This window comes from Lissotriton helveticus, chromosome 6 (genome assembly GCF_964261635.1).
Source record: "Lissotriton helveticus chromosome 6, aLisHel1.1, whole genome shotgun sequence".
Taxonomy (NCBI): Eukaryota; Metazoa; Chordata; class Amphibia; order Caudata; family Salamandridae; genus Lissotriton; species Lissotriton helveticus.
Genome location: NC_136067.1, coordinates 1,602,899,413 through 1,602,914,929, shown reverse-complemented (window position 1 = coordinate 1,602,914,929; position 15,517 = coordinate 1,602,899,413). Strand labels below are relative to the sequence as shown.

Below are 15,517 nucleotides of genomic sequence, written 5' to 3'. Positions count from 1 at the left end.
TACAAGTCTTCCTGAGTCTGCACCCTTAGCAAACCATCAACACCTACGTCATTTGAGCTCCACACCAGTCACTTTTCTCTCAGCATCTCCGACTGCATCCTTCCAACTCTCACCAACCCAATAAGAATTTCATTTTAATGTCTGTTTAGTTATAGTAAGAAATATGTTTTGTTTGCAAATGACCAATTATATGCATATTTTTCAGACACAAAATAAAGAATACAGATGAAGAACTGATGAAATTAGCTAAACAGTTTGATCAAAATCTGGTAGATGCCATCCAAGAGCAAGACAATCCGGACCAGACTCCAATCCTTGCAGGCAGAGAAACTTTCATGAGGAAAGAATCAAGTGGTCAAATTCAAGAGGTTGGCCCTTTACAAGGCACGGTACCAGAAGGCAGTATTGCACTGATTCTTCATCCCGTTCAAACGAGCTCTGGTATTCCTGCAGCAGAACAATGTCTAAGGATCAGTCAAAATTCTATTGACCAAGAGACTGAAGCAGCATTTAATGCCCTTTTCGATTCGTCGACGCAGAAATGTAGTGGCACATTGAGCCAGTGTCCATCGGATAGTTCCCAGAAAAGTTCACAGGGGAATTCATATTCAACAGAAACTAAAAAAGATATTGTTTTGCATACCAGAGACACAAGTGTGCATAATGCAGCAATACTAGATATCAGACCAGATTTAGCAACTGCTTTTTCAACTCTGGACCAGATTCAGGTAGCGGAAAGGAAACCACCTGGAGGACTTGACACAGTGATACCAATGGCTACAAATCAAGATGATTTTGATGATTGGGACACTGACTTGCTAGAAGACGATTCTTTTTTAATGCAAATTACTCAAAACCCTGAGGTAATCAAGACGCCCCAAACCAATATGGCAGTTTCTAAATTGTCTACGAAAACTGGTGTATCCAGTGAGGACACTAAACTTTGTGTCCCGCCTAATGGGAAAATGACTCTTTCGTCTAAAGCAAACAACTTTCAACTCAAGCATAGCAAATCAGTTAAAGGTACCAGTGTTTCAAATGCTCCGGTTGTAAAGCCGGTTCAACGTTCAGTTTATCCCAAGGAGGAGTGCAGTTTCCTCAAAAACTCAAAATGCTTTAAAAGTGACAGTGTGCATTCTTTTGAACCTAGAACCCATAAAGAACCTGCAGTGGTGACTTCACAAATGTCCATGAAACCTGAAGTTAAGAATGGGAAAGGTACTCAGATAGACTCTTACAACCAGCAGCCTGAGAAGCTGCAGATTCCAAATAAGCCCAACAATCCAGTTACTGAGTCCGATACCAGTAACCAGACCTCTGCGAGCTTTAAAACCAATAATCACCTACCTTCTGATGACTGGAATGATCCAAAGTTTTCTGAGGAAATCTTAGATATGTTTTGCGAGTCTGACAGTCTTTTCGAACCAAATGAAGAGGAGGATGATTTGTTATACCAAGTATGTGATGACATTGAAAAACTTACCCAGACAGTAGAGCTAAAAAAAGAAAATGAGAAAAATGAGGAAATTCAAAGAGGAAATAAGGTGTCTAACTCTGATTCAAGCAAAGGATTTGTTTTGTCAAAAGCAGAGGAGGCCTATCAGTCAGTGCACACCAATCCCTCTAATAGGAGCACGTTCACTCAGGTCACCACGTCTAAACTCAATTCCAGTACTTCAAACCAAGTAACTGCAATAAGAAATATCAACTCTACACATCTTAAAGCACCTGTGTCCTTCAGTTTACCTTCCTCGAATAAGCCTGGGATTTCGCAGGATTTTGACCAAGGTTGTGGAAGTAAAACTAATCAACTTCAGGTAAAGTTTATCCGATCTAATTCTACGCCTGCCGATGATTTGAGGTCTGCCTCGCTCGTTCACTTGAAGGAACCCACAAACCCTCTCCGCAACAATGTTGACAAAGCTCTTGAAGCACCGTCATTTAAAAAGTTTTCATTTACAAAAATCAAGACCTCACAATTGACTGGCGTTGATGTTGATCACAATAGCAGCAGGTCAAACAATGTTTTCCGACCTGAGCCCAATCTACAATGTGGTGAGAGCAAGACTTTATCCGCTATACACGGCAATCTGCCAGTTATTCAACACCAGCCTCTTAAACGGCAGCTCTCGGAGTCCTTTTTGCAGTCAGCAAAGGGTTTGTATCTTTTTATTTTGTTTTAAATATTTAACCATCGTATTTCATGGTAACCATAAGATAAGAAATAGTGAATGTTAGAAATTACATTATGCAGTGTAACAATGAAAAAGTAAATCCGATTACATAAATCGAAAGTTGTTTATACTTTGGCGTCCTAATGCAATTAATGCGCTGTACATTTAGTAAAGGAAACGTTTCATGCACACTAAAAAGACAACAAAAAAAACATCCATTTTAATACAGTCGAGCCATTAGTTTGAGAGGCCAGGATGGAGCACAATTTACCCATAAGTCTTTAGCCCCACATCTTTAGTTAAATATTTCAGATTTCATTCAGTTTTTAATGCAATTGCATTTTGAGACACGTACCTAACTTGCCGAATTCGGACTGCCCCCTCAGATATTGCATGGGAACTTTTGAAGACCATTGATGTCCAAAATGTTAATGGAGGTACCTCGATTAAGGGAAATCTTGTGCCGAAAGAGTACACAAGTTGACAATTGCATGCAGTGTATGTGGCAACATAGGATAATAATAAAGAGATGGAGGTGCACGTTGGTAGTCAACCTAGGCTAGCTACAAAGCCAAAAACAAATTGTGCCTGTTAAAGTTCTAGAGACATTAATTCTGGCTACGTGTTTCAGAGAGGATCCCTAGATCAAAATGATGGATTATTAAATAAAAGCACTCACTTGAATAAGATATCGAGGGATAGTAAATATTATTAGGGAGGACATTATTGGTGTAGACTCTCTGTGCCCAGCGTATTGATATATTCTACCATTAAAGATGCTGAAATGATTGCCTTTGTTCGGTGATGGTCACTTGCCTATAAAGGTGGAAGGCCTAATTAAGAGTCATTTGTGCATGTGAATTGAACTTAGATGCATAAATATATTGACTCACATTTACTTTTGAAATTCACAAAACGTAAATGTGCACACAGAAAGGGATTCATTCGTACAAAATAATGTCCACTATGGTAAAATAGCATTCATGATTTAAATCAAATTTCGGTGGGGTTGCTGTGAGAGGTGCTTATGTACAGGAAACAAAAGTTCAATTGCTTTAAAATAATAGGCATTTTCACATGCATGCTGGCACACATGATGCAACTGCCTATGCAGAACTTTCTCCAGAAATATGAGACTATTGAAAAACTCTGGGAGATAAAAATTAAATAAAAAGTAAATCTGCAATAAAAAGTCGAATAAATCTGAGTGTATATTTAGATAATTTCTGTTCTTAAGTGAAGGAAGTAGCCCATTTAGGGTCACTCGCGACCATCTCTCAGCCTTCCATACCAAATGAAGAGTCGGTCAGACAGTAGAGAATACAAGCTAATACAGGTTTATTCTGATGCACTCGACCAGAGCCCGATCTGCCTAGTCTCTTAGGAGTGCTGCAGAGGAACTGGCATCAGCAAACCTAGAGATGCATTATGTACATTTCAGAACCAATGAAGGCACACCCATAATGGAATTTTCCAGGCAGATGCAGCTAAACAAAGGAGTACAGTAGGATAGGTTTCGACTCTGAGGCCGGGCACACACTATCTCCTAACCAAGGTCACCCTGTCCATGCCCGCCACTAGACTAGTGGGAGAAGACCTCAATCTTCAGGAAAGGTATGCGCTAATAAGAACAGTGTATTCACTAGCAGAGCAAGGCCTTGGAGAAATGAACATCACCAGAAACCGTTTTTCAGAGAGACCAACATTAGTTTTGATCATGGTTCAAAATGGCAGCCAAACCAAAAATGGTACACTTGCATAGAATAATGCCCAAAGAAAGGTAACGAAAACATTTTCATTCCAACATAAGAATAAGGTCTTGTCACACTGATCTGTCACTTCACCTAATTTCAGTTGGCTCTTACTGGGAGAGCCAGCGAACCAATGATTTTTAATCAAGGAGCGAGAAATAGACTTAGCTGGGCCCGTTGATCCCCAAAGAGAAGGCGTACCTAGTTCATAAAGCATCGACTTGATATAACCAATCTAGGTGATCTTCTCACACACCAGGGAATTTAAAAGTGCCTTGATCGAGGCTATGCAGCATTCCAGTTCTTTTGTAGGCCATAGTTTCTGCCAGTACGTGAAGGGTCTAGCAATTATAGCGTGATTGATAGGGTAAAACCCCATGTCTTGGAGTTGTCGGAGACGTGGGGCACTCTGCGGAAGTTTGAGGACACTCCTCTCAAACCTATTTTCTGTTTTGAAGAGTTTGTCATACCCATTGGGTCCCCCGAGTCATGCATCATACATGACTGAGCTTTCCACTTTGAGACTGTAAATCTCCAACACTGGGGCAAGGGAGCATGCATTGGCCTTCTTATGCAGCTTAGACACGACCCCAGATTCTTGTTGGATTTTCAGTGCACTTTTTCTTATGTCGGTGGACCAGTTCATTTTGCAAGTTAAACATTCCCCCAAATACACAAGCTCCTTCACAAGTGAAACACCATGCACCACGATCTAGACCCTGGCTGATTTATAAGGATTGAGCACCCTACATTTTGCTTTGGTGATGTTGAGTTCAAGGCCTTGTGTGCTGCAAAAATGTAGGAAACAATTTGCAATTGCCTACAGCCCATACAGAGTTTTAAGTATTAGTAGCGTCATCTGCAAAAAGCAGCTTGGCAATTTTATGGGACCCAACTTAGGTGCATTGTATTCTGGGAAATTGAGTTCCTGAACTAAGTCATTAATGTAGAGTGTGAACAGTGTAGGGGCCAGCACCCAGCCCTGATGAACACCAGATTCAATGTTAAAAGGGTCATTGAGCTCGCCATAATTGCCATATCTAACCCTGGCCATGTTATGCGTGTGTAGCTTGATTAGAACAGGCAAAAGGTTGTAGGGGAAACCCATCTCCTGCAGCAGTTTCCACAGCTTACCTCTAGTGATGGAATTGAAAGCTGAACTTACATTGACAAAGACCACATATGTGGCCTTTGTCTTGCTGTTTTCTAGTAGCGGCCACAAAAGCGAAAAATTTGTTCCACCGTGCTGACCTTGTTTCTCAAGCATGCCTGGAACTCCGAGAGAATGTAGTTGTACTTGCCCCAGTCCGATAGCTGCCCCAGAATGAGATGGGGAAAAAAGATTGTGGGCCTATAGTTACCTGGAGCGACCCTTGACCTTGCCAGGCAGGTCGCTCCCCCACCACACAGCTCCGCCTGTGTTGTCCTGCCCGCTGCTCTTGCTGGTAAGTTCACCCCTCGGATTGCTGTCTCTGTGCCCTTGCCGGCTGCCCCGGTCTTCTGTGCCAGTCTTCCTCTGTTTGTTGCCCTCTTTTGCCTTCTGTACCCCTCGTGTGCCCCTGATTCTGCGACCTTTTTGCCTTCTGTTCCCCTAGTGTGCCCCTGATTCTGTGACTTTTTTGCCTCTGTTCCCCTCGTATGCTCCTGATTCTACGCCCATTTTGCCTTCTGTGCCCCCATTTCTGTGACCATTTTGCCTTCTGTTCCCCTCGTGTGCCCCTGATTCTGTGACCTTTTTGCCTCTGTTCCCCTCGTGTGCCCCTGATCCTGCGCCCACTTTGCCTTCTGTGCCCCTGATTCTGTGCCCGGTTGCCCCCGGTTCCGGCCGCTGCAGCCCCGCCCCCTCACTGACCATTTGCTGCCCCTGCCTCTCAGCTGCACCTCCCTCCCACCTCCCCATATATGGCGGCTGCTGCGCTGCCGTACAGCGGACACGCACGGCCGGCGCGCCTAAGGCAAGCCTGTCTGCGCCCGTCCGGCCCCAACACCAAAACCCCTGGTCCTTGCGGCCCGGTACCCACCATGGCGACCGCCGGCGCTACGATGCCAGCACACTCCACGCTCTCAGCCCCGGACGGACCCACACCTGCTTCAAGGCCGCCCCGAATCACACTCATGGTCCCTTCAACTGCCGGAACTGCAGCTGCACCAGCCTCATAGCTGCCGAAGCACCTTCCAATAAGGACCACAACCACCCCTGATGCATCCTACTGAACACCCGCTCCGCACGCAAACACGCCTTCGAGCTCTGGGACCTGCTCGACACATCATCACCGGACGTCGCCTTCCTGACAGAGACCTGGATGAACGACTCCTCGGCACCTGACGTCGCCATAGCCATCCCAGACGGCTATAAGATCACCCGCAGAGACCACACCAATGGAGTAGGAGGAGAAATCGCCATCATCCACAAGAACTCCATCAGGGTCTCGACCAGCACCGATGACCCTCTCTGCACCACCGAACACATGCACTTCCAGATCCACATAGACCCCAACACCACCCTTAGAGGCTCCCTCGTCTACAGACCCCCCGGACCCCAGTTCAGCGACTCCATTGCCGACCTCATCAGCACACACGCCCTGACCTCCACCGACTACATCCTCCTCGGAGACCTGAACTTTCACCTGGAAAAACAACAACGACAGCAACTCCACCATCCTGATCGATAACCTCGCCAACGTCGGACTGAGACTGCTCATCACAACCCCAACCCATTCCGCCGGCCACACGCTAGACCCCGTCTTCTCCTCAAGCTCCCACGTCTCCTTCAGCCACACCACGGAACTCCTCTGGACCGACCACTGCTGCATCCACTTCACCTTCCAGAAACCCACCGCACCCTAACAGATCCCATGCCGCTGCAGGAATTAAGTCACAGAAGTCCAACTACAGGCAAATCTCGCGCTCAGCCCCGACGACGCTGCCCACAACCGACGATGGATAGATGACTGCTCTAGCACCCTTGCCTGCTGAAAAAGCCCACCTACAGAGACCCCAGCAAGAGAGCCAGCTGGTTCACGCTGGAACTCCTAGCATCTAAGCGTACATTCCGGAAACTAGAGAACAAATGGCACAGTGAAAAGACACCGGACAGCCACGCGGCCCACAAAGATGCCATCCGCAACCTCCATCACCTCATCAGGTCCTCCAAGAGGATCTCCTTCAAAGACGGCCTCGACAATAACGCACACAACAGCAAGGAGCTCTTCAACATCGAGAAGGAACTCTTCAACACCAACGACATCCCACCGACACAAGCCCTGTGCGATTCCCTTGCCACCTTCTTCCACCGCAAGATCGCCGACACCCACGACCGCTTCAACACCCAGACAGCCCCAACAGACACCGACACACCAGACTCGCCGCACACCATCGACTACGACCCCTTGCCAGCGTGGACCATTGTGAACATCGATGACCCCATCAAGACCAAGAGTACAATCCACTCCGGCTCCCCGTCAGACCCTTTCCCGCACCACATCTTCAACAAAGCCAGCAGCTCCATCGCACCCCACCTGCGCAACGTCATCAATCTCTCCTTCGAGACCGCGACCTTCCCAGAGAGCTGGAAACACGCCAAGATCAACGCCTTACTCAAAAACCCACGGCAGACCCGAGAGACCTCAAGAACTTCCGTCCCATCTCCCTGCTTCCGTTCCCAGCCAAGGTCATCGAGAAGATAGTCAACAGACAGCTAACCTGATACCTCGAAGAAAACCGCATCCTGGACCCATCCCAGTCAGGGTTCCGCAGCAACCACAGTACCGAGACTGCCCTCATCGCCGCCACCGACGACATCAGGACCCTGCTGGACAACGGTGAGACCGCAGCCCTCATCCTGCTGGACCTCTCCACCGCCTTCAACACGGTCTGCCACCGCACTCTATGCAAACATCTCCATGACGCAGGGATCCGAGACCAGGCCCTGGAATGGACCACTTCCTTCCTCTTCGGCAGAACCCAGAGAGTCCACCTCCCCCTTTCCGATCCGAAGCCTCCGAGTACCCCAGGGATCTTCCCTCAGCCAGACACTGTTCAACATCTACATGGCACCGCACGCATCGCCCAACAGCACGACCTCAACATAATCTCCTACGCCGACGACACACAACTGATCCTCTCCCTCACCAAGGACCCCCTCACCGCCAAACACAACCTCCACGAAGGAATGAAGGCCGTCGCCGTCTGGATGACGAGCAGCCAACTAAAGCTGAACACGGACAAGACTGAGGTCCTCATCTCGGCTCCAACCCTTCAGCCTGGGACGACTCCTGGTGGCCAATGACACTGGGGGCAGCCCCGACACCCACCGACCACGCACATAACCTGGGAGTCTTCCTCAACTCAACGCTCTCCATGACCAAGCAAGTCAAGGCAGTCTCCTCCTCCTCCTGCTTTAACACCCTCTGCATGCTCGGCAGAATCTACAGGTGGATCCTGACAGACACAGGAACAACAGTCACCCAGGCACTCGTCAGCAGCAGACTCGACTATGGAAACGCCCTCTACGCGGGACCCCCGGCCAAGCTCATCAAACGACTGCAACGCATCCAAAACGCCTCTGCTCGCCTCATCCTCGACGTACCACGCCACAGCCACATCACCCCCCACCTCAGAAACCTGCACTGGCTCCCCGTCGACAGGAGAATCTCCTCCGAACTCCTCATGCACGCACACAAGACACTCCACAAGACCGGCCCAGCCTGCCTCAACAGACGACTCCTCTTCTACGTCCATAACCGCCAGCTCCGCTCCGCCGACCTCTCCTTCACCACCGTCCCGCGCATCCCAAGAACCACCAACAGCGGCAGATCCTTCTCCCACCTCACCGCCAAGACCTGGAACACCCTTCCACTCGGCCTACGACAGACCCAAGACCCGCTGACCTTCAGGAAGCTACTCAAGACCTGGCTGTTCCACCAGTAGCGCCCCCCCCCCTTTTTTTTTTCCAGCACCTTGAGACCCTCGCGGGTAAGTAGTGCGCTCTACAAATTCTGTGATTGATTGATTGATTGATCATCTTTACTGCCTTTTTTGTGGATAGGTAATATCTCAGCGGTTTGCCAAGACTGTGGGGTAGGGCTACCTTCCAACAAGGAGCGGAAGAGCTGCTGCAAATATGAGACCCAAATCAAAGGTTTGTCCTTCAATGACTCCTCAGGGAAACAATCAGGACCTGGGACTTTGAGGGAAGAGCAATAATTGCCTCCACAATATCCTTATTCTCAAAGGTCAGAGTGGTGCTGCCGGCACAAGGACAGGGAGTCACAATTTTAATTTCTCTATTCCCACAAATGAATTTGACTGCATAGATGTTTGAGAAATAATCTACCCAGGACTGGGGTTGAAGGTTGTAATCAACACTGGTTACCTTGAGCCACTATTCCTCAGAATGACTTGGTATCACCTGTCCTAGTTGCTGCAACCAGGTCCTTTCACAGCTCATGTTCCCAGTCCAGATCAGTTCAGGCCTAGAAATGCTGCTTAAGCAGGTACGTTCCTCATTCAGCATTCTAGTGAGAAAGTGGGGTTGGGGAGGAAAATGAAGAGGTCGATTTGTATTAGTTTAGGGAAATTTGAAGGTTGTAGTTAAAACATTTTATCCAGTTGACTGAGGGAGGAAGATGGATTAAATATTTAGTTATTTGGGCTGTAATGGAGAACTAGCTCCAGGTGGTTCAATACCTATATTAGTAGAGACTGTTTCCGAAATGGTTGACTTGAACACAAACAATGGGACTAATTAACGTTGAGGAGGAATTTTACTCTATTTGGATCCTCGAATCCTCAGATGATAATGAATTTGATTGGTCAGGGGAGCCATTTTTTAGGTCGAGCAGACGTACTCTCAATGCGTGAGCATTGAGAGTGTCTGCTTCAGACCTAATGCGTATGTCGTTTTGAGGACAGCAATCTGACACGAGCGTTTCCATCGCAGTTTTCACCGCGGGAGCGCGCGTCAGCCCCGCGCATGCGCAGAGTACCCGCGCATGCGCAGAGTAACTCACTCACAGCCCTTGCTCACACAGACGCAGGCAGCCCCCACCCCTCTGCATGCACGCACGCACACACAGGCGAGCGCATGCACACACATACAGGCACACATACAGGCACACGGCACACAGACACTCGCTCACACACACACACACACCCCCCTCCCCCACAGTCACACACACGCACTCCAAGACACATACACACACGCACGCACACACACATACACAGCCCGCCCCCCCCCCCCGCACTCGCGCGCGCACATGCTCCCCCGCCCCGCTCAGCAACCCACTCACCGGCTTCCTTCGTGTGGCGGCTCTCAGCTGCAGGGGCCAGCAGCAGGACTCTTCTTCCCTCCTTCGGCACCGGGGCGCAGGGTAGGCTCCTGCCTGCTCCGGTGCTCCAAACACGGCTCCAATCGCGGCTCTTCCGTGGGAGGCGGGGTAGGCTCCCGCCCTCCTACTTCCTGTTTCCTGTTGTCGCGCCGGCCTGCCTGACTTCCTGGTCGCAGGCCGGCAGAGTGACGGCGGTGATTAGCGGTATTTATTTATTTAGTTATTTATGCATTTTTATATAGCGCGGACTTTACCCGAAGGCGGTATTTATTTATTTATGCATTTTTATATAGCGCGGACTTTACCCGAAGGCGGTATTTATTTATTCATGTATTTATGCATTTTTCCTTGACAGCCTGCTTACTTGCTCTTTACACACACTTAGCCTTCCTAATACTGTGCTTTCTTCTGTTCACATAACTCCATGTTTCTCACAACCACTTTCACTTTTTCGTTCTCTGTGTTTCACTGGCCAAGGATGGCTGTGTTTTCACACTCTTTATGACCAGTGTAAATGTTAAATAATAATTTTTGAAAGTTAAATATTGGAGAACACAAAGCTGTGTTCCAAAATTAGGCACTATTTACTTACTTACTTACTCTGCTATGAGGTTTAAAGAGAACATTCTATCCCGCATTATAATCAAACCAATGCAGTGATGACTTCGAAATGAAACGTTGATATTTACTTGTGAAAAGAAACAAAAATAAGGTTTGAGGTAATCTACAAATCATTGAAGTCTGTTTTGTCGCGTTGGTTTATCTCATATCAAAAAGTAGCCATAACCAGGTGGGTCAATATTATTTGGTGCAGCCTGTTCACCTACGATGTAACTACGTTTTAGTCATGTATCTAGGTGCCAAACTCTTCGAAAAGGTTATGAATGCCCATGCATGAGGCGCTGTACAATCCTAGCCTCCATGCTGGCTCTGAACCAAATTTTGAAGACCCTCGCTGTCTTTCCGTGGCAGCTGGTTGTTGTGCCAAAGGATGGTGGCCCAATCACATATAAAGAGAGCTACTCTGATATGCTGCATGGGTACTATTTTACAGCAGCACACATATTCCGGAGGCCAGCTCAGAAGGCCTCAGGGATGGCAGATCTCATCGAGAAGCAAAAATCAAATACCCAGGTACCATTCTTGCCTTTCCTTCTACTACATGAAACTACACTTCTCAAGCACCCCTCAACATCCTACTCTACAATACTCGTCCTCCCTTCTTCTTCACCCACCCTTACTTGTTCCATATTATATATATTTTTTTAGTTTTCTATAGCACAAACTTGACCAGAATGTATCAGAGCACTTTAAATAAGCACCAATTACATTACAGACGGACACATTCATTTTTGTTAGGTACCGGGAGAGTAAGTGATTTGCCCAGAATCACAGGATGATGACGTTTATTTAAGTATTAAATATTGGAAAAAAATTAAAAGCCATTGTTATTTGTAATATCAATACATGTAAGTCACGTAAATACAACACATATTGCATTACAGATGCTATAGGTGTCACATTTGCGAAAGTTATAACTATTGGCATTGTAAATGACAAAGCTATTAATTTCGCTATTTTCAAAAACAAAACATAAATAAAAAATGTGTCATTTACAATACCAATAGCTCAAACTCTCCTAATGCGAGACCTATTGCATTGCAAATGCTTGTTCTTCCCGTTCCTGAAAGCTTGAAGGGATAAGAGGATCTGTGCAATCGGATTAGTTGCAGCAACAGAAAATATTGCTGGCAGATGATGTCACCTCCCTGCACCCCCAAATAAATCTGGTTAAAATAAAAAGGTTTTCTTCTGTGATTTGTGGGTGCGAATTCCTGTTCACAGATTACTGTATGCTCTAGATCCAAAAGCTCAGTGGCACAATGAATAGTGCTGGAATGTCTGTGAGGCCCGCATAGCACCGAAAGCACAATGTCCCCAGTTAAACGCAGTAGCTGGTTTGGCCTGCACTCAGGGCATGTTATGCACCCTAAAAAGCAACAGGGGCTGGCACATTCCTGGACGAAGGGGCTTGGGTGTAAAGAAGGTAGAATTGGTCTTTTAAAAATAGTTCATTGCATGGTGGGGTTATGAAATAAAATCCCTGAAATAGTTTTGCCTAGTTACACAAACCTATAACTGGCTCCCTCATCATAAAAACCATAACTTGCTCCCCAAATGCTCATGACCTCACAATATTTATATCAATAAATCACAGTACTTAACACACGATCATGACCATATCCAAACAAAGAAATGATACTGGATTCATAGTGACGACATTGATAATGACATTGGTAAGGTAATTGTGATGTCATTAGTGCTGTAAATTAAGTAATTTATGATGGGTCCTGCCTCTTAATCTTTGAGGTCACGATTAGTCCTCACGGCGGGGCAATTGATTCTGTTTTAAGTTCATATGCACTTTCCATTGAGAAGGCCTCTTTTGTTTTCCAATATCGGGCCATTGTATGACAGGTCTGCACAAAATGTGGACCCCAGTTATCTTTTCTTGCTACGGTTCAGAACGCAATGTTTTGTGCTTCTTTAGAGGGTAGGAAGTGGAGCTAAAGGAGATTTCAGCAATGAAGCATTTCTGTTTTAGCTCCAATATAAACGTCTGCTACCCGCTACAGTAAACGAGTATGACAGACATGGCATGAAACTAAAACTTTGCTCAGCCTAGTGTTTTTTGTCCAGTTTAAATCCATTCAATAGTTTTAAAGAAATTTGTGCTACAAAATGGTGTCAGCACACTTTGACGGTTTAAATTCTGTAGTTAGCTTGATAGTCAATTTACGAATCTTGATCCTAACATCATACATTTAAAAAAATCTGATTGGACAAGGGATAATTTTCCCTTTTTTCCTTTTCTTCTTGATGTATAATGGCCAAGGCCATCAAAGTCTTTCAACTCCATATACTCTTTAAGGAGACTGATTGTGTTTTTTATGGCATTGTACTCACTTAATTCTATTTAATCTTCATGAGGTCTTTTGCTAGTAAAGCTGCAGTCCTTGTTAATCCTGGAATGTCATATTGAGATGTCATCTTTAATATGACGTCTTAAGCTTTTTAAAATAGTTATTATGGTTGTATAGTTAACTGGTGATTTTCAGTGGTTTTTATTGTAACCATAATGTTCTTAAAACATTGGTTATTATATAATCTTAAGATGACATAACTGCAAGGCTTTGTGGCCATATCAAGCATGTATTTAGCCATGCCCTTTTGTCAGTGGCTGTACTCTTGTATGGCAGGACTTGAAATTCGACCGTTTTGTCCATGCTCTTTACCCCCTCTACCTGTAGGCCTAGTATGCAGCCATGTTTTTCTTTCTTTGCCAGCAGTGAATGATATTTGACGTTGCCTTGCAAGTTCGGGGAACAGGATTGATCCTCTGGGCTATTCAAAGGTATTTGAATTATGCAGACCAGGACTTAACGTTTGCAGGCATTTTGTTAGCTGCCCTATGTGTTAAAGTGTTACTTATAAATGTGCTTTATTCCTAAGCTGAAACAAAAGCAACCCTGTTGGTTTTCACATAGTTTATGTTCCTCTCAAAGCCGGATATTTCTGTTTAATAAAGAGTGTCTTGGGCTTCTAGGTTTTGAGAATTCTGCACTCAGGCACTAATGGTTTCTGTATTTGTTTTCCAAAAGAGAATTTGAAGAACCCTCACTGACCCAACCGATTTCTTAACCTGTTTACCGCGGCCGTTATTTCGGCGCAGTGCGGGCGTTCTAAGGAGTGGGTGGGGCCCCGTTGGCCGTTCGCAGCACCAGCCAGGTAGTGCTCGCGACGGTCAACGGCCGACGGGAGCACGGAAGGGGTTAAAGGCTGACTGCACAAATGAGCATTTCTTGACCGCCAATCATATTCTGAGCTCCTTTCCAAATTTTTAGATCTGTAGCCGCAAGTATTAAAATGTCTCTCATTGTTTGTACATTTGTTTTCTAGAAAAACACTGATGAAGTGTTACAGCAACTCAAACATACCATGAAGAAAACTGTACCTGTTTGTACATGCTAAATGTAATGTTGATCTATCAAATAGGTTTTCTATCCCTGCTCCCCAAACTTTAACTACTGTATTAAAAATGGAAAAGTAAGGCCTTCGAACTCCTTCTGCATGAAACTTTCCAGGGTCAAGGTTAGTTTATGTATTTTTACTAAACGTTTTGTGCAGAGTGATCAAATATGACCAATATTATTAGTGAAATACCAAACCATGTTACTGATTCAAGCTGTCACTGAATCTACATGACTGCTTATATTTTTATATTTTTTTTATCTTATGTACTAGTGTAATAATACAGTAGGCTAACCCAATGAAAGAAATAACCGGAAATATTAAGCATCTCTTTTTAACCTTTTTTGTGTCCATGATGAAATTTGTTTTATTTTTCATAGTGCTTACTGCCGAAGAAAGAAGTCAAAAGTGTTCTCAAGAAGAAATTGAGAGGAAGAAGAGGGAAGCTCTTGAAAGGCGGAAGAAACGAACACAGTCACAATTGAACCATACCTGATATTTTTGTTATTTTACTTTCAGAGTGACAAATTTTTATATAAAAAAATGTATATTGACTGTTATGTCTGAGACCTTGCACCTTGGTGTAAATTATTCATGCTTTCTCTGTGAGAAATTGAGTTGAAACAAAGCACTAATAATTGTATCTAGTTTTAGAAATGAGCGTTTGTGTGTAAACGCTCCTTCCTGTGAAGTGAGTACTATTACTTAACCATACTTTAGAACAGTTTGGAGAGAGTATGAGCACCCTGGTTCCAGAGAATCACAGCATATTTTCGAGATGATGTTCTTTGAAAGTGATTTTTCATGCTCCTCCATTAAAAAATCAAGCCTAAGGAAAATGACAACCTACAGTATATTTAATTAATTTGGTAAAATAGTCCCCAACTCCTAATTTTGGTGAATTGGGAGCAATTTTTGATCTTTTTTTTTTCTCCACAAAATACGTGTTTCACCGTCTAAGTAATAAAAATATAAACATTGCAATTTGAATGTCTCTGCTATTGTGTAGAAATTGTATTGCGAAACCTGTTTGTTTCAAAATGCTAGGAGTACATCTGTTAAATGAGCTGGTTCTAGTTTCCAGCATCTTCCAATTTGCTCAGTGTAATGTGTATACTTGTAAAGTGCACTGTTGCCAGCCGGCGTCCTGGCGCTGTATACCACTGGGGAACCCGTCCTGGCTTTCCCTGTGGGATGGTCCCTGCTGGGAATCCCCAAGGTGGAGCCAGGC

At 45.3% G+C, this 15,517-nt stretch overlaps 1 protein-coding gene across 1 annotated transcript in view; it reads left to right on the top strand.

Annotated features, from left to right (window-relative positions):
* ETAA1 (ETAA1 activator of ATR kinase) overlaps positions 1-15,270 on the top strand; it is a 100,472-nt gene extending 85,202 nt beyond the window's left edge. The window contains exons 5-6 of the mRNA XM_078649403.1: positions 206-2,157; positions 14,667-15,270. Coding sequence (XP_078505529.1) covers positions 206-2,157; positions 14,667-14,782 — 2,068 coding nt within the window. The 3' untranslated portion in view covers positions 14,783-15,270. The remainder of the gene's footprint in view (positions 1-205; positions 2,158-14,666) is intronic.
* Positions 15,271-15,517: the final 247 nt, after the last annotated feature.